The 26483-nt window shown below is 51.8% G+C and overlaps 2 protein-coding genes across 5 annotated transcripts; one reads left to right on the plus strand and one right to left on the minus strand.

Moving 5' to 3' along the window:
- Positions 1 to 55: 55 nt before the first annotated feature.
- On the minus strand, positions 56 to 16282 carry Nlgn2 (neuroligin 2). 2 transcript variants are annotated; one of them, XM_045130708.1, is made up of 9 exons: positions 15652 to 16282; positions 13558 to 13765; positions 12626 to 13327; positions 9347 to 9397; positions 7174 to 7323; positions 6827 to 7012; positions 6522 to 6714; positions 4744 to 5340; positions 56 to 2891 (listed from the first exon to the last, which is right to left on the minus strand). In XM_045130708.1, exons 3-9 carry the CDS (start codon positions 13089 to 13091, stop codon positions 2015 to 2017), a joined length of 2520 nt encoding a protein of 839 aa, XP_044986643.1. In that variant the 5' UTR covers positions 13092 to 13327; positions 13558 to 13765; positions 15652 to 16282; the 3' UTR covers positions 56 to 2014. The 2 variants fall into 2 exon arrangements, with proteins under 2 accessions (XP_044986643.1, XP_004669294.1); XM_004669237.2 differs by lacking the exon at positions 13558 to 13765.
- On the plus strand, positions 15038 to 18301 carry Tmem256 (transmembrane protein 256). Of its 3 annotated transcripts, none has more exons than XM_045130711.1 (5): positions 15038 to 15516; positions 16982 to 17090; positions 17589 to 17620; positions 17886 to 17966; positions 18062 to 18301. In XM_045130711.1, exons 1-5 carry the CDS (start codon positions 15469 to 15471, stop codon positions 18203 to 18205), a joined length of 414 nt encoding a protein of 137 aa, XP_044986646.1. In that variant the 5' UTR covers positions 15038 to 15468; the 3' UTR covers positions 18206 to 18301. The 3 variants fall into 3 exon arrangements, with proteins under 3 accessions (XP_044986646.1, XP_044986644.1, XP_004669295.2); XM_045130709.1 differs by having other exon boundaries at positions 15039 to 15516; positions 17022 to 17090; XM_004669238.2 differs by lacking the exons at positions 15038 to 15516; positions 16982 to 17090 and adding an exon at positions 17166 to 17313.
- Positions 18302 to 26483: the final 8182 nt, after the last annotated feature.

The following is a 26483-nucleotide window of genomic DNA, read 5'->3' on the forward strand; positions in this document are numbered from 1 at the left end:
GGCTGGGCGTCCTCCCCGTCCACCCCAAGCTTCTAACACAGCAGCAGACACAGCCAACAGTTAAACTTTTTATATTTACAATATTCTCATCTTTTGCCAGGTTTAAAAATGTGTACAGAGCCGCAAAGGGTTGGGGTGGGGTCACGGGATTGTTCTGGAGGGGCTGGGTATTGGAATTGGAGTCCGTGGCTATATCATGGGGTTCCCCCAGCCCCGCTCTCATGCCCTAGGTCTGGGGATATCTGCCTACATGGCTCAAGGCCCAGGCTGATAGCATTTGGAAGGCATGGCTGCTCCAAGAATTGCTAGACCAGGCAGGGAAAGGGCCAGAAAAGAACTACATTTCCATGGGTGGAAGTGGGAGGAAGGCCAGGGAACTCAAGACCAGGATTCTGGATCTGGGCGTCAGTGGAAGACAGCACCCCACCCCTATACACGTTTGGCACTAGCATCCCACAGAGAGCCACACGACACCTCCACTGGTGTCCCCTACGATGGTTCTTTTCCCCAGAGCGCCTAAACCCAAGGACCTCTGGGCAGCTGCCTCACACATTTCCTTTCAAATTCTCCCTGCTGGTATCTGCCCAAGCCCCTGTCCCCTACGGCCCCCTCCATCTGCTCCTCCGTGCAGCTGACCTCATTCTCTCCTCAAACTGCCCATGCAACCTTTCTCCGCGTTCGTTCCCTCCCTCCCCTCTGCTCCTTTCCATCCATCAGCCTGAGCAGGTAGGGAGGGGAGCAGGTCAGAGAAGGTGAAGAGAGAAAGCTGGTCTGACCCGGAGATGGGGACAACTTTGACACAGGAACCAGGGGGGAGCGAGGAGCCGCGGCAGAGAGGGCGGCGTGACACAGAGACAAGGCGTGGGTAAGAGCCCCCTTCACTGCCCTCTGTTGTTTCCCTCAACCTGGCCTAGGACTAGGGGATCCTTGGCACATTTTGAAGTTCTCCGCCCGCCCCCAACCCACCGACCCAGTTTGGCACAGATGAGCAATGTTCTGAGGACTGAAGGAAAGGCTGTCCTCAGGCCCCACGAGGGCTCTGGTCAAACATGCATGGCTTCTGTGGGTGGCATATGCCATGCCCCCATCCTCTCATCTCAGCAGCTCCCTCGGTTTGTACACCCCCTTAGCTTCTGTCACGCTGAAGTCCATTCCCACCTGTTACGTGAGGAGGAACTGAGTGCTGGGCCTGCGGCTTGGGGGGTGCAGGGAAGTGCTGGGGAGACGGGGACCCTCTGCCTGGGAAGCACACATCCACATGCAAGAACATGTCTCCATTCAGTGAAATGTGTCCTGGACCATGGGAAAAGACATTTCCAGGCCGCAGTGGGAGCACAGGTCTCCCTTCCCCTTGGCAGGAAATCAGTTGTCTGCAGAAGGCAAGGGCCTTCCTAGGAGACCGTGCTTGTCCTGACTTGTGCCATGGGGGGAAACATGCTTTGTAGGGGTGACGGGGAGAGTGGGATCGGGGTGTCTGTGATGTCGTTGCTGCTCCTCGGGTACCACCCTCTGTTGTCTGGTGGCCAAGGGTCACTGTATATAAACACTTCTCTTCCAGGGTCTCCAAGGATTGGGAGAGGAGGAGGAGGGCCAGAGGCATGAGGGAACAGGATTCTGGGGTACAAATCCCCACAGGAATTCTTTGAGGGGGTCAACATGTGTCCAGGGCGGCAAAAAAAACCTCACCCTGCACATGGGAAAACACCCCCTGATGCGTAAAGCACACCTCCACATGGGAAAAGACTTCCACATCTCCACACACCGTACACTGGTGTCCCAATGGAGGGCATAAACCTCCCCCCAGGTGTTCAAAGTCCCAGGTCCAGAGAAGAGGACGGGCCTCTCCGCATGGGAGAAACTTGCATCCCAGTGAGGAATCCCATGTCCGCCTTAATGCTGCTCGATGACCTGTGACAACTCCACAGTAGACAAGCCTGGTGCCAAGTCCTCCTCCCTGCCTTCAGAGAGGCCTGGGCTGGGGAGGGCTGGGGAGGCAGGCTCCCCAAGCTGCCCCCTATACCCGAGTGGTGGAGTGGGGATGGGGTAGCGTGTTGTTGTGGCTGGCAGCGGTGGGGGGAGGCGGCGGGAAGGGCCCGAAAGGATGAAGAGACGGAGGCGGTGGGGGTGGTGGGGGTCCTAGGCCACTAGGCAGCAGGGTCAGGGCCCCAGGGGCCAAGAGAGGCACATCGTCCGGTGCCCGGCGCAGGGCCAGGGTGTAGTCGGGTGGGCAGGCGGGGCGCAGGGCCTCAGCAGGGTCCGCCCCCACGCCACCGCCCCGCTTCAGCTGCAGAGACACCAGCTCCTCCTCCGGGGGCAGCTCTCGGCCAGCAGTGGGGAGCAGGGGTCCTCCACCAGGCACACCTGAGCCCGAGCCTCCGGGCGGGCTGAGCCTCCGGCACCGCAGTTCCTGCCTCCGGTCCCGCTTGTAGTAGAGGGCGGCGAAGGCGAGGATGTTGAGGAAGAGGAGGGAGGCTCCCACGGCCACCGTGACGCTGAGCTCCGTGGAGTAGTCCCGCGAGTCCCCGGGGAAGCGGTCATAGGCCCTGGGACCCAGCTCCAGGTCAGAGTCAGATGGCAGGGGGGTCTGCAGAGGTGGGCGGCGTGTGCCAGGGGAGCCGTGACTCGGCGGGTGAACGGACTGGTGGGTGGCATAGGGAGGCAGGCGCGTGGTGGTGGTGAAGAGCTCCGTGTGCAGGTTGTGCAGGTGGGGCACGAGCTCCAGCCAGAAGGCCACCTTGTTGGCCCGGTAGTTGTCGCGCACGCGCGGCTTCAGGCCGATGTGCAGGTACTGCTTCTCCTTGCTGCTGAACTTGCTCCACACCACCTCTTCGAAGCGGTTGGGCTTGGTGTGGATGAACTTGGTGTCCTGTGGCACAGGCTGGTTGGGGTCACTGTGGGCACAGGAGGGCAAGGAAAGGAGTGAGGTCAAGGCTCCAGAGCAGGCTGGGGCAGTAGAGGGGAGGGAGGAGACGAGAGATCTAGAGAGACTGGGAGACAGAAGGCTGGAAGTGATGGCGCATGCCTACCACCTCAGTACCCAAGACACAGAAGGGAAAGGATCAATCTGGGCTAAAAAGCAAGATCTTGCTAAAGTGAGAGAGGGGGAGCTAGACAGATGGTTCAGTGGTTAAAGACACTTGCTCGCAAAGCTTGAAGGCATGGGTTCAATTCCCCGGTATGCACGTAAAGCCAGATGTACAAAGTGGCACACATGTCTGGAGTTCATTTCCAGTAGGCCCTATTGTGCCCATTCTCATTCTCTCTCTCTCTCTCTCTCTCTGTCCCTCTATTTGCAAATAACTAAAATTATCTGTGTGAGGCAGAAATGGAATCAGAGAGACCAAGCAAGGTGAAGACAGCGCAGCCAGAGAGGGGACAGAGAGATACCCAGTGACATAAAAGCTGAGAAAGAGATAGAAACAAAGAGAAAAAGTCACATGGGGGCTGGAGAGATGGCTTAGCCATTAAGGCATCTGCCTGTCAAGCCTAAGGACTCAGGTTTGATTCCCCCAGAACCCATGTAAGCCAGATATAAGGGGTGGCACATGTATCTGGAGTTCATTTGCAGTGGCTGGAGACTCTGGCATGTCCATTCTCCCTCTCTCAAAAATAAAAGAAATAAAAAATAAATAGAATAAAATAATTAAAAAAAAGACACATGGGCTGAAGAAATAGCTTAGCGGTTAAGGCACCTGCCTGCAAAGTGAAAAGGCCCAGGCTGTAAGCTCCCACGTAAGACAGATGCAGAAGGGGGCACATGCATCTGGAGGTTTTTTTTGCAGTGGCTGAAGGCCCTGGCATGCCCATTCTCTCTCTAATAAATAAATAAATAAATAAAAGTTAGGAGCTGGGTGTGGTGGCACATGCTTTCAATCTCAGCACTCAGGAGGCAGAGGTAGGAGGATTGCTGTGAGTTCGAGGCCACCCTGAGACTACATAGTGAATTCCAGGTCAGCCTGAGCTAGAGTGAGACCCTACCTCAAAAAAAACAAACAAAAAAAAAAATTAGGCTGAAGAGATGGCTTAGCAGTTAAGGCATTTGCCTGCAAAGCCCAAGGACCCAGGTTCAATTCCTCAAGACCCACGTAAGCCAGATGCACAAGGTGGCACACATGTCTAGAGTTTGTTTGCAGTGGCTGGAGGCCCTGGCGCATCCTCTCTCTCTCTCTCTCTCTCTCTCTCTCTCTCTCTCTCTCTCTCTGTCTGCCTCTTTCCCTCTCTCAAATAAATAATAAAATTTTAAAAATTAAAAAGAAATAGATGCATGAGAGACAGCCAGGAACAGGGAGAGATCCTGGGCAGAAGCAGCCAGTAATCCGAGACCAAACAGGAAAAAGGAAATGTTATTAGACTTCAGGAGAAAGTCAGAGACACAGACAGACAACACGAACTCTTCCACGCAGAGCAGGGTGGACAGACAGGAGCAGACCACTAGTGAGAGGTTAGAGAAGTGCCGGGGGGAGGCATGGACGAAGCTAGGCAGACACCACACCAAAGCCATTGAGGGTCCCCACGCCCAGGGTGGACAGGGACCTCTCTAACACCACTGACTCGCCAACCTCAGTGCTTGGTACAGAGAGGGTGCTCAGCAGTCACTCTCAGGTGAGCAAGGGAAGACAAGAGCCAGTGTCCTTCTGGAGGAATGACAGCTGTGTGAAGGAGGCTGGGGAAGAGAAACCAGCCGAGAATGCCTCTCCTTGAAGGGGTGCCCCTCCCAGCCCCGCTAGCCCCTCTGGCCCTCACCCAGTCTTGGCGAAGTTGGTCCAGTAGGTCATGACTACTGCGCTGAGCATGACGTCATTCTTGGAGAAGTTGCAGGGGAAGAGGTCAGTGGCGCCCACCATGGGCACACCAAAGACATAGGGAAGTTCGTCCCCATGGGCTGCATCTGCCCACTCTGGCCGGCCCTCAGCCTGGCAGTGGTGATAGAAGGTATAAAAGTAGACAGGGGACTGGTAGTCGGCGTGCAGCTTGGCAGTGGCCACAGCCGGCGCTACCCACTGGTGGTCAGTGAAGAGGGCCAGCAGAGTCTTGCGCCGCATCTCGCCATTGTCCCGGTCCGCCCAGTCGGTGTACATGAACTTGATGGTCTCCCGCAGCACGTCCTTGCCCTCGGGGTAGCCATACAGGTTGTCGACGAAGTTGGAGACAGTGAAATCGAAGGCGCTGGCGGACACGCCGTCCTCGCTCTCGGCAGAGTCCTCCACGAACTTGAGGCCCTCCCCCTGGTTGACGCCGATGAGCATGTCGTAGTTCAGGAACTCCCCCTGCTGCATGAGGATCTCAGGATCGTCGGGGACCACGTCGCCGTCCACCACAGGCCCAAAGGCGATATGGTAGCTGGGGAGCAAGGGGGAGGGTCTCATCAGCTGCTTGTTGGCTGCTCTGGGCCCGTGGCCCACTAAGCCTACATGTGGGTGCCTCCTTCTGCCTAGAAGACCCTTCTCCATGGCTTGAAGAATTCCTAGATAGCCAGGCGAAGTGGTGCGTGCCTTTAACCCCACCACTGTGGAGGCAGAGGTCGGAGGATCGCCAGAAGCTTGAGACCAGCCTGGGACTACACAGTGAATTCCAGGCCATCCTGGGCTATGGTGAAACCTTACCTCAAAAACAAAACAAAACAAGCAAGCAAGCAAGCAAGCAAACAAACAAAAACACAGGCTGGAGAGATGGGTTACTGGTTAAGGTGCTTGCCTATGAAGCCTAAGGACCCAGGTTTGATTACCCAGTACCCATGTAAGCCAGATGCACAACATGGCACATGTGTCTGGAATTCATTTACAGTAGCTGGATGCCTTGGCATGCCCATTCTCTCTCTCTCAAATAAATAAAAAACAAAACAAAACATTATATAGGGATAGAGTAGTTAGTAGTTAAGGGATTTGCCTGCAAAGCTAAAGGACCCAGGTTCGATTCCCTAGTACCCACATAAAGCCAGATGCACAAAGTGGTGCATGTGTCTGGAGGCCCTGATGTGCCCATTCTCTCTTTCTCAAATAAATAAATAAAATTAAAAGAAAAAAAGTTAAAAAGTTTAAATTTTAAAAAATGCCCACCCACACAACATACAGATTTCCAGGGCTGGAGAGATGGCTTAGCAGTCAAGCGCTTGCCTGTGAGGCCTAAGGACCCCAGTTCGAGGCTCGTATTCCCCAGAACCCACCTAAACCAAACGCACAAGGTGGCACATGCATCTGGAGTTCGTTTGCAGTGGCTGAAGGTCCTGGTGTGCCCATTCTCATTCTCTCTCTCTCTCTCCCTCTCTCTGTTGCTTTCAAATAGATAAATAAAAATAAACAAGAAGAAGGCTTCCTAGAGTCTGTCAGGGCCCTTGGCCTCTCTGGATACCTTTCTGATGCATTTCATGGTACCCTGGGCTCATCTGCTCCATTTGGTCACCTGCTAAGAGATGACCACTGGAGAGGCCTGAAGCTCATCTCAACCAGAGCCTCTCACCTCAGCTTCCTTGGCACCAACAAGGAGAGTGAAGGCTACGACCCCGCCCTCTCTCACCCTCATACCGGGCGGGCTGCACATCCTGGTCCACCAGCTCTCTGGAAGGCTTCCGGCGCAGACACTCCACGGCCTCAGCAGTGTCCTCCCGGTCGCAGCCCACCTTGGCTGCCAGCAGTCGCGTGTACTTGAGCGGCTGGTAGTTGACAGACCAGCTGGAAATGGCGGTGCCACTTTGAGCAATGGCCTTCTGGAACAGCCCTAACGGGACAGGCAGACCTCAAGCTGGACGATATATCAGCAAAAAAGAGAAGGGCTACTTGGTAGAGGCTAGGCTCTAGGAAGGGCAGGTAAGCAGGGAAGTTAAAGATACCTTCTGAATGGTGGGAGAGAATCAGCAGGTTGACACAGGAGGCCCCTGCCCCAGACCCAAAGATGGTGATGCGCTCAGGATCGCCTCCAAAGTGGGCGATGTTTTCACTGAGCCATCGCAGGGCCTGGATCTGGTCCAGGAGCCCGTAGTTGCCTTTTGCAGCCTGGTCACCAGTGCTGAGAAAACCTGGGGACAGAAGAAGAGGGCTCCTTGGAGGTGGCATGGTAACCCCAGTCTCCTTTCGGGGAGTCTTAGTGCAGCCCAGAAGCCATTCTGTTACTTAAGGAGAATCTGCCCACCAGGCCCGCCTCCCAGACTTTGTCCCCCAAAGGGCTGCCCACCCTCACCGAGTACCCCAAGACGGTAGTTGAGCGTGGCTACGATGACGTTGCCATAGGCAGCCAGGACTGAGCCGTCGAACATGTTCCCGGTGCCCTCCATGTAGGAGCCGCCATGTAGAAACAGCATGACGGGTTTCTTCCCGGAGTCCCGAATATCTGCGTGGGGAGGGGTGGCAGGTGGGCCAGGAGATTGGGGACAAGGACACAGTCAGACCACAGGCAGCACTGCAGAGCTCCGAGGCCTGTTGAGGACCAGCCTGGAGCTTAGGGAACATGTCATTACCATCCCTGGGGGGGGGGCAAGACCGGATTCCCCTCCCACCCTCCCCAGCTAGCCCTAGAGAAGGGTCCTTCCTCACTCCTGGCCAGCATGACCCCAAGCACTTCACCAAATTGTAGGCAGACCTTTCAAGAAGCTTTCAAGAGGCCAGGGGTGGGAAGTGGCCCTCCTCAGGGCCTGTGCTGGGGCCAGGGACCCTCCACACACACAGCTGATCTCCTTCCCGCTAGGGCTGGTGGTGCTGGGAGAGTCCTGGCATCTCCTCAGACTCAGGCTTGGGCCTCAGCTCCACACGGCACCCTGGTCTGTGGGTGAGGGGTGCCAGGCCCTAGGGTCCCTGGGGGCTTGATCTCTTCCCCGCCCTAATTCCTTTCTAGGTCACCTCCCAAGTTACCATGGCAACCCCCAGCCTAATTACTGTGGCAGGAGGCAGGGTGGGAAAGAGCTCACACCTAATGGAGTCAGGGTGAAGCTCTGAGTTTTGGACCCCCACAAGCTGATCCAAGCCCTGGGCCCTTCTCAGTGGAGCTCTCTCGCCACATCCCAAAAAAAGCCTTTTAAAGGATTCTTTTACTGCCACATATAGCAGTCTCTGGAGACTCTGGACTAGACTGGGGTCTGCTTCCCCGCTGCTCCGCCCATGACTTCAGCCACAGGGCCGAGCCGAGGGTCCGTCCCAGACTTCTCAACATCTGCCTTGCCCCTAGGGTAGCTCAGTGGTAGAGCATTTGCCACAAGGGCCAGGCTTGGGCCCCCCTAGCTGGTCCCCAGCCTCCTCCTGCTAGAAACTTCCTTTCTGCCAGGTCAGCTTGCAGGTCACTAGGACACACTTCTCAACCCTCCCTAGCCTTCCACCTTCCTGCTGTTGTCCTTCAGGAACTCTCTGTAGCCTCCAGACTCCTTTGGCTAGTTCCCAAGTGGGCAGTGCCCCCACTCCCAATCCTGTTCTTACTTTCATCCCCGACTTTCCAGAAGTCTCGGGTTAAAGAGCCTCCTACACCTCCAAGGTCCTATCTTAACTGAGTTCTCTCCCCCTCCCGCAACCCCTCTCCCAGTGTGGGGGGAGTGGAGTTAGAAAGGGAGGGATCAGGAATAGGGTTTGGGGCAACAAGAATTCAAAACCAACAACAAAAACAGGATCAAGAAAGAAAGAAAAATAAAAAACCAAAAAGAAAAACAACAACCAAAAAGCAAGAAGCTCTCGGGGCAGATCCAACAAGAAAAGAAAAAAAAAGAAAAAGAAAAAAAAAAAGCTCCATTTTGGAAAAAAATTAAAAAATAAAAAAAATTCTTTGCATTATTTTTCAAAATTTTGTGGTGAAACTTCAAGATATTGGGCCATCTTTTCAAAAATTTCCATATTCTTTAATTAGCTTCAAATGCTTGCATTTTCTGTACCTGACAGGCTTCTATACCTCACAAGACTTTGGGCTGGAAATTATAGATTTCTGATGTTTCAATTGTGTCAACAATTTGTCAACTTTTATTTTTTTTTCAAATATTATTTTGCTCCAAATTAAATTCTTATTTTCAAATGGTACATTTCACACATTTCAAGGCATTCCAGATTTCTTTTAAACTCTTAAACATTTTATCCAATTCTTTGCTTTTTTTTCTCCTGATATTCTAGTTTCTTTACTTTTTCTCTATTTTCACCATGGTTAGCTTTTTTTTTTTTTTTTTTTTTTTTTGCATATTTTCTAGTGGGTCCAACATTGTTCAAATTTCATTTGGAGTTTTCATAATTATTTTTTCCAATTATTAAAATTTTTTCTTTTCTGTTTTGTTTTTGGTCGGGAGTACAGCTTAGGGGCCTGGAGGGCTGTGGGGTCATTTAGTTAGGGCATGAACGTCCTCTTATAAGCAACCACATGCAGCAGCAGGGATTTTTAAATCTACCTGTGTCTGGCGGATTGAGCGTCGCCTCGTCACGTTTTTTTGTGAGCGGACCTAAGACCGGGAACACAAAACAGAGAAAAAAGGACAATTTTGTGGGGAAAGATGGGGTCAGGGGAGGTGGTAGATGGGGAGGGGAGGAGAGAAAGCAGAAAAGGGGAGGGTGGGAGAGGCAGAAAAAATAAGCCAAAAAAAGCAAAATTTGTTTGCAAGAAAAAGAAACCAAGAAAAGAGAAAAACGTTTCTACAACCCAATTTTCCCCTCCCCGGAAAAAGTCATGCCCCAAAGAAAAGGTCGGTTTTGGGGGGTGGGGTGCCACAGCGGCCTGAGGCCTGTCTTGAGACATATTGATTGCCTTAGCTGGTTGGTCGTGTGTTTGCTAGTTGCTGGAAATGAAACAGTGTTAGGGGTGGGGTGGGGAGGAGGGGAAGTCCCAGGAGACCAAGACTGGCTTGCCACCCAGGTCACCTCTCACGAAGGCCCCCTTCAGAGCCAGCCAAGTGCTGCCTGCTGCCCACCCCGAGCTACAGAGGAGAGACTGTGCAGAAGACTGCTTCCCCTAGCTTGCTCCGGAGGGCACCGGGCAGGACGGGGTTGGGGGTAGCCCTCAGCTCACTGGCCCCAGAAGCCCCCTGCTCCCCACTGGAGGGCCACGAGTAGGTCGCCCAGGGCTGCCCACCTGCCACCTACCCAGCCTCACCCGCCCGCCAGCATTGCTCTGTCATCTACACTCATAGGCCTGGCTTCCTATTCCATTTCCCCAAAGGTGGGCAAAACAGGGAAAGGGGTCATCAGGTCTTGCCCTCCACTCCAACTCAACCCTCCGCACTCCCACCAACCTCACCCCTTGCCCAGGCCTCCTCTCCTCCCCCACAGTTGTAAACTTCCCACAGGGCCATGAGCCCCACCTCCTGACCCACTGCTAAAGAGCCCTCCTCCCCTCTTGGGGGTGTCACTCTGCAAATAGGGAGCAGGGAACAGTGCCCTGGACCCGTCTGACATAGAAAGTGGGTGAAGGGGCTGAGCTAGGAGGTACAAAGTGTACCCAGCATCAGAGGAAGGCTCCAGAGATTGGTGGCAGGCCTCTTTTGGATTTGGGGGTTGGTCATGGGACAGCTGGAAGCCAGAGGCCTCTGGGTTTGCCAGGGTGACTCGTTTGGTGGAGGGAACAGGTCAGCAAGGCCCAGGAATGCTCTGGAAGACTTCTAACCGATCATGGGAACAGGGCCTCTTCTTTGGGTGAGAGTGTAGGTGGGAATAAAGTCCACAGGTGTGAACATTTAGTGAGATCACCTGAATGAGTCAGGCCCCGAGCAGTATACAATGGTTAAAAATACAGAAGGTGTGGGATGAGGAGTGTTGGGGACAATTTGTGTGGAGCTGTTGGGGTGGACAGGCCAATGGTCAGAAGTGTTGTATATTCCACAGGAGACAGCCCCTGGGAGAGAGAAATAAGGCGGATAAGATGGATAGCATATCCGTGGAGGTTGCCGGGCATGGTGGTTTATATCTGTAAATGCAGCTGCCAGGAGGCTGGGGCAGGGAGACTGCTATAAGTTTGAGGCTAGCCTGGGCTACAGAGTGAGACCTTGTCTCAAACACACACACACAAACTCTCTGTCTCTCTCTTCAGGTAGTACTCCAGTTATGGGCCACCTGCTGCCCTCTTACAGAGTACATTAAAGCTATTTTTCCAAAACCTACACAGAAGAAAGTGTGGGAGTGGAGAGACCATGAGTGGGGCGTGCTGAGATGAGGGGGAGACTGTGTGAGGTGCTCCAAGGACGGGAAGGTGCCGGGACAGGCGATCCATGAGGGGCTGAGGGACACGTAGTGGAACATTCTCATGCGGAGGGTGTGTTAAGGAACTGGGGAGGATGTGTGGAGGGTGCTGGGGTAAATGGTCTATAGGAGATAAGGGTGCTTTGGGATTAGTATAGATAATGTTGCCGTATATTGCACACATGGACACGAGGAGGCATGATTTACACAGGGAGGGTTGTTAGGAGAGGTTAGACACGGCTACAATGAGGAGCATATGTGGGCGTTATTAGGATGGACGCAATAGGTTAAAGCGTGGGAATTATTCTAGGATTGACCTAAGGGGCACCTCAGTGCACGATAGAAGGTGTTAAGCATACTGGATCTGTCAGTAGGGTGTGTGGTCACCACCAGAGGTATGGCACAAATGGTCTTGGGGTATGGGGAATGCTGAGGACTGTAGATGTAAGTAGCCTGTTGAAAAAGCGGTGTTGGAACACGTGACCAGAATATAAGTCAATGACAAATACCATCTGGGTTGAGTAGTTGAAACTCAGTCTATTGCTAAGCCCTACGTATCCAGTGTGAAGGTGCTGGAGTCCATTAGGGTCACAATGCCCTGTGGGGAGGGTGCAGCATCGGTCAACTCTGTGGAGATGTTGGAATGTTTTAGTGTTAAGATTGTGTGAAGGGTGAGAGGGGGGGGGCTGCTTGTGACAGTGGATTTTGTTGCAGAAGCTGGAAAGTGTTCCGATTAATCTTGGTGTGTGGAAGGCGGTGAGTGGAAAGGTGTCTGGGCGGGGGGAGAGTGTGCTGAGGGTTACACAGCTGTCCTACTGAACAGAAGTTCATCAACCAGAACAGCAGCTCAGCCCCAGGGCAAAGGTATGGAGGGCCCTTTGTGAAGAAGTTCCTCTGATCCTTCAGGAGTGCATAGAGACGTCTCCATAGGAGAAAGAATTCTCCTGTAAGGAGACATGAGGACCACCAACCACCTCACTCAGCACGGGTAAAAGGGGCCGGCAGGTGCCATGTGGTGAAGTCCGTGCAGGCTGGCAGGGGTACAGGGTCGAGTCTCTTTGGTGTGGCTGTAGCTAAGACATGGGTGAAGCCTTAAGTGGGTGTGTATGCCAAGCTCAGGCACAGAGGGCCAGAGGTGGGCAAGGCTGGGCGAGTGACTGGGTAGATCACACTCCTGAACACCCGGCCATCATATTCGATGCTAAGCGGCTGGCCGTGCGCCCCTGTGCGGAGGGGGCGGGTGAGTCTAGCCTGATGGCGGCCGCCGTTTCCACGGCGCATTTCCGTGTTGCTGTGTGTGCTGTGGGGTGCTCCGGGGACCGGGCACCCTTACGGTTCTTCGGAGGGGAGCTCAGAGGCTACAGGTAACACACTGCTCTCACTGTCCCCATCAAGGGGTCCAGAAAAGCCGGTCCAGCGCCTGAGGCTGTGTGTGTGCGTCTGTGGGCTGTGTCCACGGAAGGGGGGGGGAGTGCCCAGCCTGGTGCCCGCGCCCTTACCGTCCTCGGTGGGCACGTAGAGGTTGAGGTACAGGCAGTCCTCGCTCTGGTTCTGCACGTAGGTGGCGGCTGCCTCCAAGTTGTCGGTGAACCACACGGGCAGCATGATGGCCGGCAGGGCCCCGTGCAGGTTCTGCGGGCAGGCGGGCGGCAGCGCGGTGGCGTTGCGCACGCCGGGCCACGAGGCGGGGGCCTCCGGCGGCTGGAAGCGACGGGCGCCCAGGGGCGGCGTGGCGTAGGGCACGCCCAAGAACTGCACGACGGGGCCCAGGATCTCGTTGTTGAGCTCGCGCCGCACGCCGCGCACTCGCCCGTAGGCGGTGTTCACCACCGGGAAGCGCTCTTCCCCGAGGCTGCCGAGGCCCAGGCCCGGGCCGCCCGGGGCACCGCCGCCGCCGCCGCCGGGACCCCCTCCTCCCCGTTGAGCCCCAGCCAGCCCCACCAGACACAACGCCAGGAGCCACATGCTGATCGGGGGACCCCCCCTCCCTCCCCAGGCCCCCCCCTCGGAGAGAGAGAGAAGGGGGGAGAGGGAGGGAGGCCCCCCTCGCCCCAGGGGGGAGGAGGGGGCGGGGAGAGGACGGAGGAGGGGGGCTGGAAGGGACCTGGGTTAGAAGGGGCAGAGGAGTCTGTTCCTCTCCATGGAGGGGGCAAGGGGTGGGGAAGGGGAAGGATGCGGAGGAAGGTGCAGGCAGGCCCGACCTGCGGCCAGAGGGGGAGGGAGGGGAGTGGGGTGGGGGGCGAGGACAGGGCGTGCAAGATACAGACAGACGAACAGACAGAAAAATACAGAGAGGTAGAAGAGGGGAAGGGAAATTGGATGGGACGGACAAGAAGGAATGGGAAAACAGAAGAGACAAGTGGTTAGTGGCTTGGATTTCAGACCAAGTTAACCCAGTACTTCACCCACCCACAGGCCCTCCGACACCTACCTATCCCCCCCAATCCTGCACTCCGCCTGCCCTCTTCCCCTCAGCAGAGACCCAGTTTGGGGGAGGGATCAGTGTGTGGTAAAAGTTAAGAAGGACAGAGGCGCGGGAGAGCGGGTCACTGTTCCAGACCCAGCGTGCCCCTTCCAGCCCCTTTCTTCCTCCCAGGCTGGCTCTCCCTGGCGACCCAGAAGTCCCAGTCCCAACCTCCCTGGGAAGGAATCAAACAAAGAAGAGAAAATAAAAAAAAAAAAAAAACCAAGTCATTAATTAGCAGGAAGTAGCAGGTTTGTTTATACGTGTTAATTACTCCTGTGCTATAATTTCATGGCACCGAACCTCCACCCCAGGCCAGACTCTGGGCCTTCCTTAAGACCGTTCAAAACCCTCTCTCCCCTTCAGCATACCATGCCCTAAGGATTTGAGCTACCCTGGGACTCCTTTCTTCCAAGGCCCTTCCATTTCTTTCCTTAGAAGTTGGGGTGCCTAGAGGCAGGGGTTACAGTGGGGAAGGGATGCTAGAGGGGAAAATCCGGGGACAGATGCGTGATCCTGCAGACTGTTGCTGGGCGACGGGATGCTGCCCCGCAATGTTACCTCGGCAACGGGCTGCAGCTTTAACCCTGGGGGGGGGGGGTCTGGAAGAAGAGGAAGGGGTAGAAGGGTCCATTCAGGGCATGAGAGATAGGGCAGGCATGAGTCAGAATACTAGTTTTCTCCACCCTTAGCACATAGGAAGTATATATGTTGAAGAGAAGGGAAGTGTGGGAGAATGGAGAACCTAAAAGATATCCCCCCTTGTTAGCCAATCAGAGCTTAGTCCTACTGACCAGGTCTCTCTGCTGAGGTGGGCTTCCCAAATGAGCCCACCAAACAGTTTTGGACCCTAGACATCTCTTTTTTACATGGCATTTTGACCTATGTCCTAGGGGCAAACCTTCCCCTTCCCCTAGCCAGCACCCCCCCCACACACACACACCGTGACTGCTCTTGTGCTGGGTGCTCAGGAAGCAAGGGGCAGGACAAGGGAAGAAACAGAAGGGGCAGACACCCAGGTCATTTCAGCAAGCCCCCCCCCCCCCCCAGCTTCCAGAGCTGTTTGCTGACGCGAGGTTTTTCAGAGCCAGGCGCCAGCCCGCGGGTGGCTCTCTGCAGGTGTCAATTTATTCCAGAGATGAGGACACAGGAATCCTAACCACTCACACCCAGTCATGCCCTCCCCCTCTTCAGGTCCTTTTAAGTTTCTGTTCTCCCATCACCAGGAGGGGCTTGGGGTTGATTCCCAAAGGATCTCTCCCAGTCGCCAGGCTAGGCTCAGCCACTATGGCCTTCCTGGCCCCCTCCCCCTCTCCACCCAACACAGCCTGCCCGTCACCCCCCTCTCTTAAGGTACTCTGGGCCCCTTGCCCCCCCCCCCCCAGGTTCTCTCCCTCCCACTGGAGCCCTCCTCCCTAGCTTTATCCAAGGAGCATCTTTCCTTGGCCTCTTCCAGCTTGCTCTAGCTCTTGTCTTGTCTCTCACCCTTTGGTCTTTTTTCATTTCTGTCTTCTTCATCTGTCTCCTTGGTGTTTCTCATCACTTTCTCCTCCAAATACCTTCTCTAATTTTCCTCAAAAACGTGCTCTCTTTTTCTCTCTCTCTTTCCTATCTTTTCTATCTCGGTCTCCCCCATTTTCTCTCCCCATCTCTGTCTACCACATCTTCCTCCCCCTCCTTCTCTCCATCCCTCTGCCTTGCTCTCTCCATTCCGGCCCAGGCCTGACTCCCCCAGCCAGGGAGAGTTGAGGGACGGGGGCTCAGGCCGCAACCCCCCCTTCCCGCAGTGGGGAAAATGGCTTGGCCGGGAAGGGGAGAAGGAGGGGGAGGGGGAGATGGGAACACACGGGGTCTGTGGGCCCATTCAAAGGATCATTCATGGACTGGAGAGAGGCAGAGACAAAGAGACCAAGACGCAGAGACACGGTGAGAGCATCCCTAGGCGGAGACACGCAGACCGAGCAGGATGGGGAAACCGGGCGCAGGGAGGACTACGGGAAGAGGGGAGACCCCGGCGGCCCGCCACGCAGCCCCCTCTACCCAGCTTGGCTTAGCTCCTACCTGGCTCAGCCCTGGGGCCGTGGTGCCTTCATCCAGGGCTCCAAGTGGGGGGGCAGACGGGCTTCAGAAGGGGGGCGGCGGCCTCTGAGCCCCCGCGGCCCCGCAGGCCCAGCCCCCGCCCGCAGCGCCTCACCCGGCGGGGGAGGGGGATCGCCCCAGCCCCGGGGGGCGGGGCCGGGATCCAGTCGATCCCCAGGAAAAGAAGAGCTAGGATATGGGGGATCCGGAGGAGCCCCCCAAAAAACAGGGAACCCCGCAGTGGGGACGGCAGAACAAGGAGGGGGGCAACGAGACAGGACTGGATTGGAGATCCACTGGCTCAGTGGGTCAGCTTCGAGGGACCAGAAGGTGGTCCGGAGGAGGATCCTAAGGGATCAGGTGCTGGAGGAGTTCACAGCAATCCCTAGGGGCTCGGGGCCTCCCGGAGCGCAGGATCCGCGGTGCAGGGATCCAGCCGGAATCCTCGGGGAGGTTGGTGGTGGTGGTGGGGAATCTAGTCGATCCCGAGGGCGGGAGGAAGGAAGAGGGAGGTCGGGGAGTCGGAGGAGGGCGGGGGCCGCGCCTCGAGGCAGAGGTCGGCGCTGCTCCTAGGAGGGAAGGCCGGGGTCGGGGGCTGGGGTGGTGGTGGTGGTGGGAGGGGGGGCTCCGCTCAGCAGCCGGGAGGCCCGGACTCCTGGCTCCGCGCGCCAGGGCCCGCCCGCCCCGCGTCCATCCTAGCCCGAGAGTGATGATCCGCCGGCCGAGCAGCCGCAGCAGCCCCGCGCGTCACCGCGCGGCCGCCTCCCCCGCCCCCTGCCGGGAGAGAGGCGCACACCCCTCGCTCGCACCCGCCAGCCCACCCGCCCTCCGGAGCGTGTGTCTTGGGGTGGCGGGGGGAGGCTGGTGGAAGGCAGCGAAGTGGGGCGGGAGTGGACGGACGGACGGGTGGACGCAGCCGGCTAGGGCAGGGTGGAGACATTCCCCTGGATCTCCCACCCTCGGGGCTCTCCGGGTCCTAGGGTGGGTGATGGTGGGGGGAGAGGATCGGAACTATGGGGGGCGGGGTGTCTGAGGAAGGAGGCGGACCCCGTGGGCACGAGGCGGGGCCATCCGCGAAGTGGGTAGGGGTTTCGTGAAGATGGGTGGGGTTTAGGTCTCGATGAGGCCGCCTCTTTTTTGGGGGGGGGTTAGTAGTGGGTCTGGTTTGAAAGTGAACAGGAGCCTGCGGGGAAAGGGGCGGAACTTTGTGTGGGGACCCAGATCTTTGGAAATTAGCCTAAGGTGTGGGTTGGGGGTGTCGAAGAGGCGATCAACTTGGAAAGTGGGCCAATCCGTGACGCAAATCCTCTAGTCCCGCCCTCAACCCCGCCTCCCGGGGCTCCCGTCCTCAGCTCCTCATTGGCTCTGGTGTCTCCGCCCCGCCGGACGTCTTGGCCACTCAGGAGAGGTTTTACAAAGGCGTAAGTACCCGGGTGAGATCCTGAGCGCCGAAATGAACACGGCCCTGATTGGACACCTTATTTGCATGGGCAATGAGGATTGGCTGGCTTCTTGGGTGGCCAGGGCGGTGTTCTTCCCGCGCGTGACCACCCGCAACCATGGCCGGAGTCGGGGCTGCTTTCCGCCGCCTTGGTGCCTTATCCGGAGCTGGGGCCTTGGGCATGGCCACCTTCGGGGCACACGGTTAGGGGGCCGGGCACGCACCTGGGCCGTGCTGGGGGCGATCGTCTGGGTAGAGGGGAAGAGCCTGTAGGAAGTGCCCTGACTACCATTGACCAGAGATCCCGCAAAGCCCCAAACCTTTGCAGTCCATTTGCTTCCCCAAGTACTTCTCGATCAGGGTTTTCACCATCGGAACCTTCCGGGGACACCCGTTCTCACCATGTCCATGTAGGTCCCCCGACTTTGAGGACGCTCGGAAGCATAGGTCAGATAACTTTTGCATCTCCTCTCCACAGGCGCTCAATTCCCGGATGCCTACGGGAAGGAGGTGAAGTAACTGCAAGTGGGGAATAGGGGCTGAGGGTGGAAGGTGCAGAGGTGCGTCTTGGGGAGGGGCGAAGCGCGGGTCTCCCTACAGCAAGGGTTGCAAGCCTGTGACATGGGGATCTGAGGGAGAAGCCAGCTGGGATTTCAAAGGTGGAGGTGAGGCGGCGTTGGGGGTGAACTTTGGTCCTGTATGCCATCTAAAGATTCTGAGTTCTTTTATTGCTCAGAAAATATCCGCATGTCATGTCTCGTTTTCTTTTTCTCAGCTCTTTGACAAAGCCAACAAGCACCACTTCTTACACAGCCTGGCCCTGTTAGGGGTAACCCACTGCAGAAAGCCCCTCTGGGTAATCAGTGCCCTTGTCTAATCCTGATCAAACCTTATCAACTCCCTCAGATCACTCTTCCCTGACAAGTGTATTCTGTTCTCTGTCTCCTTCAGGCAGGGTTGCTACTAGCCTCTGGAACCACCTTATTCTGCACCAGCTTTTACTACCAGGCTCTGAGTGGAGACACGAGCATCCAGACTCTGGGTCCCGTTGGAGGGAGCCTGTTAATCTTGGGGTGGCTTGCCTTGGCTCTTTGAAGTCTCTTGTTTAAGTACCCAATGCTGGGATTTCTGGGTGATTTTTTTGGCGGGGACTTGGAGCAAAAAAGGAATTAAAAGAGAAAGGCAAATGAAGAACCTCGGATTCAGTCTGTTCATCCAACCTCTTGAACAAAGAAGAGTTGAAATTCAGCCAGGTGTGGTAGAGCGCACCTTTAATCCCAGCACTCAGGAGTCATGAATTTGAGGTCACCCTGAGACTACATAGTGAATTCCAAGTCAGCCTGGGCTAGAGTGAGACCCTATCTTGAAAAATGAAACAAAACAAAACAACAACAACAAAAAAGAAATACAATCTTTGTGGGTGGGAAGATAGCTCAGTGGATAGAGCACTTACTTGCTACATAAGCCTGAGTACCAGAGTTCAGAAATTCAGATCCCTAGAGCCCACAAAAAGCTGCCTTTTTTTTTTTTTTTTTTTTTTTTGGTTTTTCGAGGTAGGGACTCACTCTAGCCCAGGCTGGCCTGGAATTCACTGTATAGTCTCAAGCTGGACTTGAACTCACAGAAATCCTCCTACCTCTGCCTCCAAGTGCTGGGATTAAAGGCATGTACCATCATGCCGGGCTAAAAGCCAGCATTTATAATCCCAGAATGTCTAAGATAAGATAGGAAGTGGAGACAGGAGAATTTGCCAGAAGCTCACAGGACCAACTAACAAATACAGTAATGAACAAGAAACCCTGCCTTGCTGGGCGTGGTGGCACACACTTTCAGTCCCAGCACTCGGGAGGCAGAGGTAGGAGGATTCCCATGAGTTCAAGGCCACCCCTGAGACCACATAGTACATTCCAGATCAGCCTGAGCTACAGCAAGACCCTACCTTCAAAACAAAACAAACAAAAATCCCTTCCTCAAATGAAGTGGAAGGCAACGACCAATACCTGAAAGTTGTCCTCAGACCTTCGCATCACGCGCACGCCGTGGCGCGCTCACGTCCCCATGAGCGCGACGTCCCCATGCGCGCGCACACAATGCTGTTGGGTTAACCCTTTCTTGGGGAGATGTGAACAAATGTCTATTCATCCCCAGATAGGGCACTGGCGACAGAACAAAGAAATGATTCCACCAGAGGCCAACTTGGCGAACCAATGAGTTTACTGGGATTGCATACAAGGGTAGGGTGCGGGGCTTACCCACAGTAACACAGGCACCTCACAGCAGCTGCGTCATGGAAAAACCATAGGTGGTGACTCACGGAGGCTGCACCCCCAGAGCGCGCTGCCCAACTTGCAGGGACTGTGCTGGTCCGAGAGTCTGTCCTCCCAAACAATTCTTACTCTGTGTATGGTCTCGGAGGAGGACCTTAGGGATCTTGTATGATTTACAATCAAATGATTTTTTTTTTCAAATTGTGTTATGATGATAGTGAACATCAGCTTCATAAAGAATTCTTGGAACGGGCTGCACAGATGGCTCAGTGGTTAAGGCACATGCCTGTGAAACCTAAGGACCCAGGTTCAATTCTCCAGGTCCCACGTAAGCCAGTTACACATGTTGGCACAAGCATCTTGAGTTCATATGCAGTGGCTAGAGGCCCTGGTGTGCCCGTTCTCAATCTCTCTCTCGCCTCTCTCTGTCTCTAGTAAATAAATAAATAAAAATAAAATCTTTAAAAAAAAACAAAAGAATGCTTGAAATGCCAGGCATGGCAGTTCATGCCTATCACCCCAGTACTATGGAGGCTGAGGTGGTCAGATCAGCATGAGTTCAAGGTCAGCAGTCTATAAAGTAAACTGAGGACAGCCTGAGCTATCGAGTAAGATCCTGTCTCAAAATATATACATAAAAAGAGGGCTGGAAAGATGGCTTAGTGGTTAAGGTGTTTGCCTGCAAAGCCAAAGGACCCAGATTCAGTTTCCCCAGGACCCAAGTAAGCAAGAGGCACAAGGTGGCACATGCATCTGAAGTTTGCAGTAGCTGAAGGCCCTGGTGTGCCCATTCTCTCTATCTGCCTCTCTCTCTCTCTTTCTCTTAAGTGAATAAAAATGTTAAAATTTTAGGGCTGGAGAGATGGCTTAGTGGTTAAGCTCTTGCCTGTGAAGCCTAAAGACCCTGGTTGGAGGCTCGATTCACCAGTACCCACATAAGCCAGACGCACAAGGTGGTGCACGCGTCTGGAGTTCGTTTGCAGTGGTTAGAGACACTGATGCTCCCATTCTCTCGCTGTCCCTCTTTCTCTCTGTGTCTATCTGTTGCTCTCAAATAAATAAAATATTTTATTTTATTTTAAAATTTTAAAATATTTTCTGACCTCAAATAAATTATGCTATTTCTGCTTTGAACCCCAATGTATTTAAAAAGTTCAAATTAAAAAAAAAAAAAAAAAGCTGAGCATGGTGGTGCATGCCTTTAATTCCAGCACTCATGAAGCAGAGGTAGGAGGATCGCTGTGCGTTCAAGGCCACCCTGAGACTACATAGTGAACTGCAGGTCAGCTTGAGCTACAGTGAGACCCTACCTCAAAAAGCCCCCCGTCCAAAAAGAAGGCTTAAAATATTGCAGATACCTACTTAAGCCCTCATTGTCACCTGGAAGTTGTAATTAGTTCATCAAATACTACTGATGGTCATTAGAAATTTTTTTCTCCCAGTGTTAGGGATTGAACTCAAAGCCTTGGGAGTGTTAGGCAATACATCAGAAAGTCTCATGCTGTCCTCAAACCTGCAGTTTTCTTGCCTCAACCTCAAGATTACAAGTGTGTACCACTAGAATCTGAAGATTAAAGATCTAGAGTCTGCATTGCAGGCTTTTCTGAATACATACCATCAGGAAAATAAAGTATTCACCCTCACTGTTATATATGAGTTGTGTTTTCTACACAACACACGAAGCTGAATGTGGTGGCATATGCCAGTACTTGAAAAGCAGAGGCAGAAGGATTATGAATTTGAGACGAGTTTGGCCTATATAATAAAACCTTGTCTCAAAACAAAAATAAATGGCTGGGGATGTAGCTTAGCTTCGTCAGAATTTGAAGATTACTTTAGGGTGTTGTTTTTTACTCTATTACTTTAGAAATTTGTTGCATACTTGCTTTAAGAAAGTATAGGAACAGTTATCATCAGTTATGAAATACACTGGGGTTCAAAGCAGAAATAACATAATTTATTTGAGGTCAGAAAATATTTTGTAGTGCTTGAGATCCATAAAAGGGCTCTGTTGGGCCAGGCATAGTGGCACACACCTTTAATCCCAGCACTCAGGAAACAGATGTAGGAGGTTCGCTATGAGTTTGAGGCCAGCCTGGGACTACACAGTGAGTTCCAGTTCAGTCTGGGCTATAGAGTGAGACCCTTCCTTAAAAAAAAAAAAAAAAAAAAAAAAAAAAGCCGGGTATGGTGGCGCATGCCTTTAATCCCAGCACTCAGGATCGCTGTGAGTTCCAGGCCACCCTGAGACTACATTGTGAATTCCAGGTGAGCCTGGACTAAAGTGAGACCCTACCTTGAACCCTCCCCCAACAAGAAAAGACTGGAGAGATTGCTTAGTAGTTAAGGCACATGCCTTCAAAGCTCAAGGACCCAGGTTTGATTCTCCAGATCCCACATAAGCCAGATGCACATGGTGGTGCATGCATCTGGAGCTCGTTTGCAGAGGCTAGAGGACTTAGTGTGCTCTTTCTCACTCACTCTCTGCCCCTCCCTCTCTCTCTGTCTCTAATAAACAATAATTTTTATAAAAATGAATGAACTTATTCTATTGACAAAATGAAAATTTAAAAACAAAAGCCAGGTGTGGTGGTCTTTAATCCCACCATTCAAGAGGCAGAGGTAAGAAGATCACCATGAGTTCAAGGCCAGCCTAAGACTACATAGTCAATTCTAGGTCAGCCTAAGATAGAGTGAGACCCTACCTTGGAAAAAAAAATAGGACAAAAATCACATGATCATCTCATTAGATGCAGAAAAAGCATTTGACAAAATCCAAACATCCCTTCAGGATAAAAGTCCTACAGAGACTGGGAATAGAAGGAACATATCTCAACATAATAAAGACTATTTTATTACAAACCTACAGCCAACATAATACTAAATGGAGAAACTTGAAGCTTTGCCACTAAAATCAGGAACAAGACAAGGGTGTCCACTGTCCCCACTTTTATTTAATACAGTACTGGAAGTCTTAGCCATAGCAATAAGGCAAGAGACTCACATAAAAGGGATACAAATTGGAAGGTAAGATATCAAGTTATCAGTATTTGCAGATAGCATGATTCTGTACATAAAGGACCCTAAAGACTCTACCAACAAACTGTTGGAGCTAATAAATACCTATATCCATGTAGCAGGATACAAAATAAATACACAGAAACCAGTTGCCTTCCTATATGCTAACAACAAACAAACAGAGGATGAAATCAGAGGATCACTCCCATTCACAATTGCATCAAAAATAAATAAATAAAGTACCTTGGAATAAACCTAACCAAGGAAGTGAAGGATTTCTACAATAACTTTATAACACTCAAGAGATAAATTGCACAAGACACTAGGAAATGGAAAGACATCCCTTGGATTGGAAGAATCAATATTGTGAAAATGGCAATCTTACCAAAAGCAATTTATGCATTTAATGTAATCCCCATCAAAATTCCAATGGCATACTCACAGAAATAGAAAAAAAATACAAAAATTCATTTGGAAGCACAAAAACCTTTACTATCTAAAACAATTTTGAGCAACAAAAATAAGGCTGGTGGTATCACCATACCTGATTTTAACCTATATTACAGAGCCATGGTAACCAAAACAGCATGGTACTGGCACAAAAACAGACATGTAGATCAATGGAACAGAATAGAGGAGCCAGATGTAAGCACTTGCCTGTGGAGCCTTAGGACCCCGGTTCAAGGCTTGATTTCCCAGGACCCACATTAGCCAGATGCACAAGGGGGCACACACTTCTGGAGTTCGTTTGCAGTGGCTAGAGGCCCTGGTGCACCCATTCTCTGTCTTTCTCTCTGTCGCTCTCAAAATAAATAAATAAAATAAACAAAAAATATTTTTTTAAAAATGCCAAAAATACTCATTGGAGAAAAGACAGCCTCTTCAGCAAATGGTGCTAGGAAAACTGGATATGTATCTATAGGATGAAAATAGATCCTTATCTCTCTCCATGCAGAAGATTTAAATCCAAATAGATCAAAGACCTTAATATCAGACCTGAAACTCTGAAACTGCAAGAGGGAAAAGTAGGGGAAGCCCTTCAACATATTGGTCTTGGCAAAGACTTTCTGAATACAACCCTAATTGCGCAGGAAATAAAACCACAGATCATGAAATTACAAAGCTTTTGTATGGCAAAGGACACTGCGAATAGAGCAAAGAGACAATCTACAGAATGGGAGAAAATCTTTGCCACTATACATCTGAGAGAGAATTAATATCTAGGATATACAGAGAACTAAAAAATTAAATAATAAGAAATCAAACAAGCCAATTAAAAAATGGGCTACAGAACTAAATAGAGAGTTCTCAAAAGAGGAAATACAGATGGCGTATAAGAATCTAAAAAAAAAAAAAGAATCTAAAAAAGTATTCTACACCCTTAGTTATCAAGGACAAGCAGATTAAAACTACATTGAGATTCCATCTCACTCCTGTCAGATTGGCTACCGTCATGAAAACAAATGACCATAAATGCTGGTGAGGATGTGGAAAAAGAGGAACTCTTTTACACTGTTGGTGGGAGTGCAATCTGGTCCAGCCATTGTGGAAATCAGTGTGGAAGTTCCTAAGACAGCTAAAAATAGATCCACCATATGACCCAGCTATAGCGCTCCTAGACATATATCCTAAGGACTTGTCTCACTACCTCAGAGATACTTTCTCAATCATGTTTATTGCCATTCTAATTACAATAGCTAGGAAATGGAAGCAGCCGAGATGTCCCTCAACTGATGAGTGGATAATGAAGATATGGCACATTTACACAATGTGTAAATGAGTTTTATTCAGCAATAAAGAAAACTGAAGTTATGAACTTTGCAGGAAATGGGTGGATCTGGAAAGTATTACACTAAGTGAGGTAACCTAGGCCCAGAAAGCCAAACGTCACATGTTCTCTCTCATATGTGGATCCTAGCTACAGATGATTGGGCTTCTGTGTGAGTAGGAATAAAACTCAGTAGCAGAGGCCAGTAAGCTAGAAAGGAGATATAAAGGGAATTGAAAGGGAGGGAGGGGGGACTTAATAGGATGGTATTGTATATATGTAAGTAGAAGAACAGATAAATGGGGGTGAAAAGGCCTAAGTGAGGCCAGAGGAAGAGATTGACTAAAGGTGGAGAAAAGGCTAATCAAAATCTAAGAGGATATAAATAAGTCATATAGACACCTACATTTTTGGACAATGGAACACTCAGAAGCCATAGATTGTTACTAGAAAAGTTTCAGTGCTAGCGATGGGATACCTTCCAGTGGAGTTGTTGGCCAGGGAGGTCCCTGATACCCCCAAAACATTACAGGTCATTGCCCAGGCTCCTGGTTTCCCCCCAGGAATAGATGGTAAACCCTATTGCTGAAGACTACATACTTGGGCTGCAAGGCCACTGAGGAATCCTGCTGGAATTGAGCAATAACCTCCTCCATGTAGACCAGCCGACAGAAAGCAGAAAGAAGCCATTCTGTAAGCAGTTCAATGGGAGAGAGAAAAATCGCCAGTGGAGATACTTAACAGTGGGTATTGCAAGCCTTATATTTGACCAGCCAGGCCATATGAGCCAATGGGTGCAATAGTGGCACGTCTGTTATGGGGGAAGCCAAATGCCCTCTAATTTGACTGGAGGCCTGCTCCGTGGGAGGGAATACATCTCTGATACTGAAAACCTACAACAGGGATAGTCATGAGCCGTAGGGGTGTAACGTGTGCTGGTGTCTGGATAAATGTATATACTATGCTCACCCAACTGCCCAGTAAGTTCCTCTCTTAATGTCGATACCCATATATTAATGCTACCCTCAGTTTTGGTTAGAGAAACTTCTCTTTTCAGAGGGCAGTGTCCCTGGGATGATTCAAAAGGCACCATGGTAATGGGAAGAAGTGACAGAGGAGTGCTCAGTACTGAAATATCTCTATCACACCTTCCAAGGCTCAGGGTCGATTGTGGAAGAGGTCAGCGGTAGAATGTAAGAGCCAACGGAAGGGTAGAACTCCCTACAACGTGCTCCTCCAGACACAAAATGGCCTGGATGTCCATGACCCCACAGCGCCTGACACTACCTACACAAGACCTTCATAACAGGAGGAAAAGATCATGATATCAAAATAAAAGAGACTGAGAGGAGGATGGGACATGATGGAGAGTGGAGTTCGAAAGAGGGGAGGTGGGGGGAGGGAGGGAATTGCCATGGGACATTGTTTACAATTATGATAGTTGTCAATAAAAAATTTTAAAAAATGAGCTGGGTGTGGTGACTCATGCCTTTAATCCCAGCACTCAGAAGGCAGAGGTAGGAAGATCACCATGAGTTTGAGGCCACCCTGAGACTCCATGGTGAATTTCAGGTCAGTATGGGCTAGAATGACACCCTACCTTGAAAACAAACAAACAAAATAAAATAAAATAAAATAAAAATGGGGCTGGAGGGATGGCCTAGTGTTTAAGCGTCTGCCTGGGAAGCGTAAGAATCCCAGTTTGAGGCTCAATTCCTCAGGACCCACGTTAGCCAGATGCACAAGGGGGCGCATGAATCTGGAGTTCGTTTGCAGCAGCTGGAGGCCCTGATGTGCCCATTCTCTGCCTCTCCTTGCCTCTTACTCTCTCTGTCTGTCACTCATAAATAAATAAAAAATTTGAAAAAAAATATTTAAAAAATAGAGCTCTGTTGGGTAGAGGATATTCCATGCACAAAGACTAAGGTAGGGAGGGAAAGGATTTGAGAGTATCATGAATGTTTATGAAGTTGGTAGGAAAGAAGGCTCAGTGTCAAGGCAGTGTGGACAAGAAATCATAGCACAGAGAGAACTGGAAGGTGTTTAGAGGGACAGTAGTTTTTTTCTTCTTTTTTCACTGCTTTAAATTGAAAGCTTCCACAGTTATAGACAATAAACCATAATAATTCCTTTCCTACCCCCACTTTTCCCCTCAGAAGTCCACCCTCTATCATATCCTCTCCCACGTCAATTAGTCACATTTATTTATTTATTTGGTTTTTTGAGGTAGGGTCTAGCCCTAGCTCAGGCTGACCTGGAATTCATTATGTAGACTCAGGGTGACCTCAAACTTACAGCAATCCTCCTACCTCTGTCTCCC

The sequence above is a fragment of the Jaculus jaculus genome, chromosome 12 (genome assembly GCF_020740685.1).
Source record: "Jaculus jaculus isolate mJacJac1 chromosome 12, mJacJac1.mat.Y.cur, whole genome shotgun sequence".
In the NCBI taxonomy this organism is placed as follows: Eukaryota; Metazoa; Chordata; class Mammalia; order Rodentia; family Dipodidae; genus Jaculus; species Jaculus jaculus.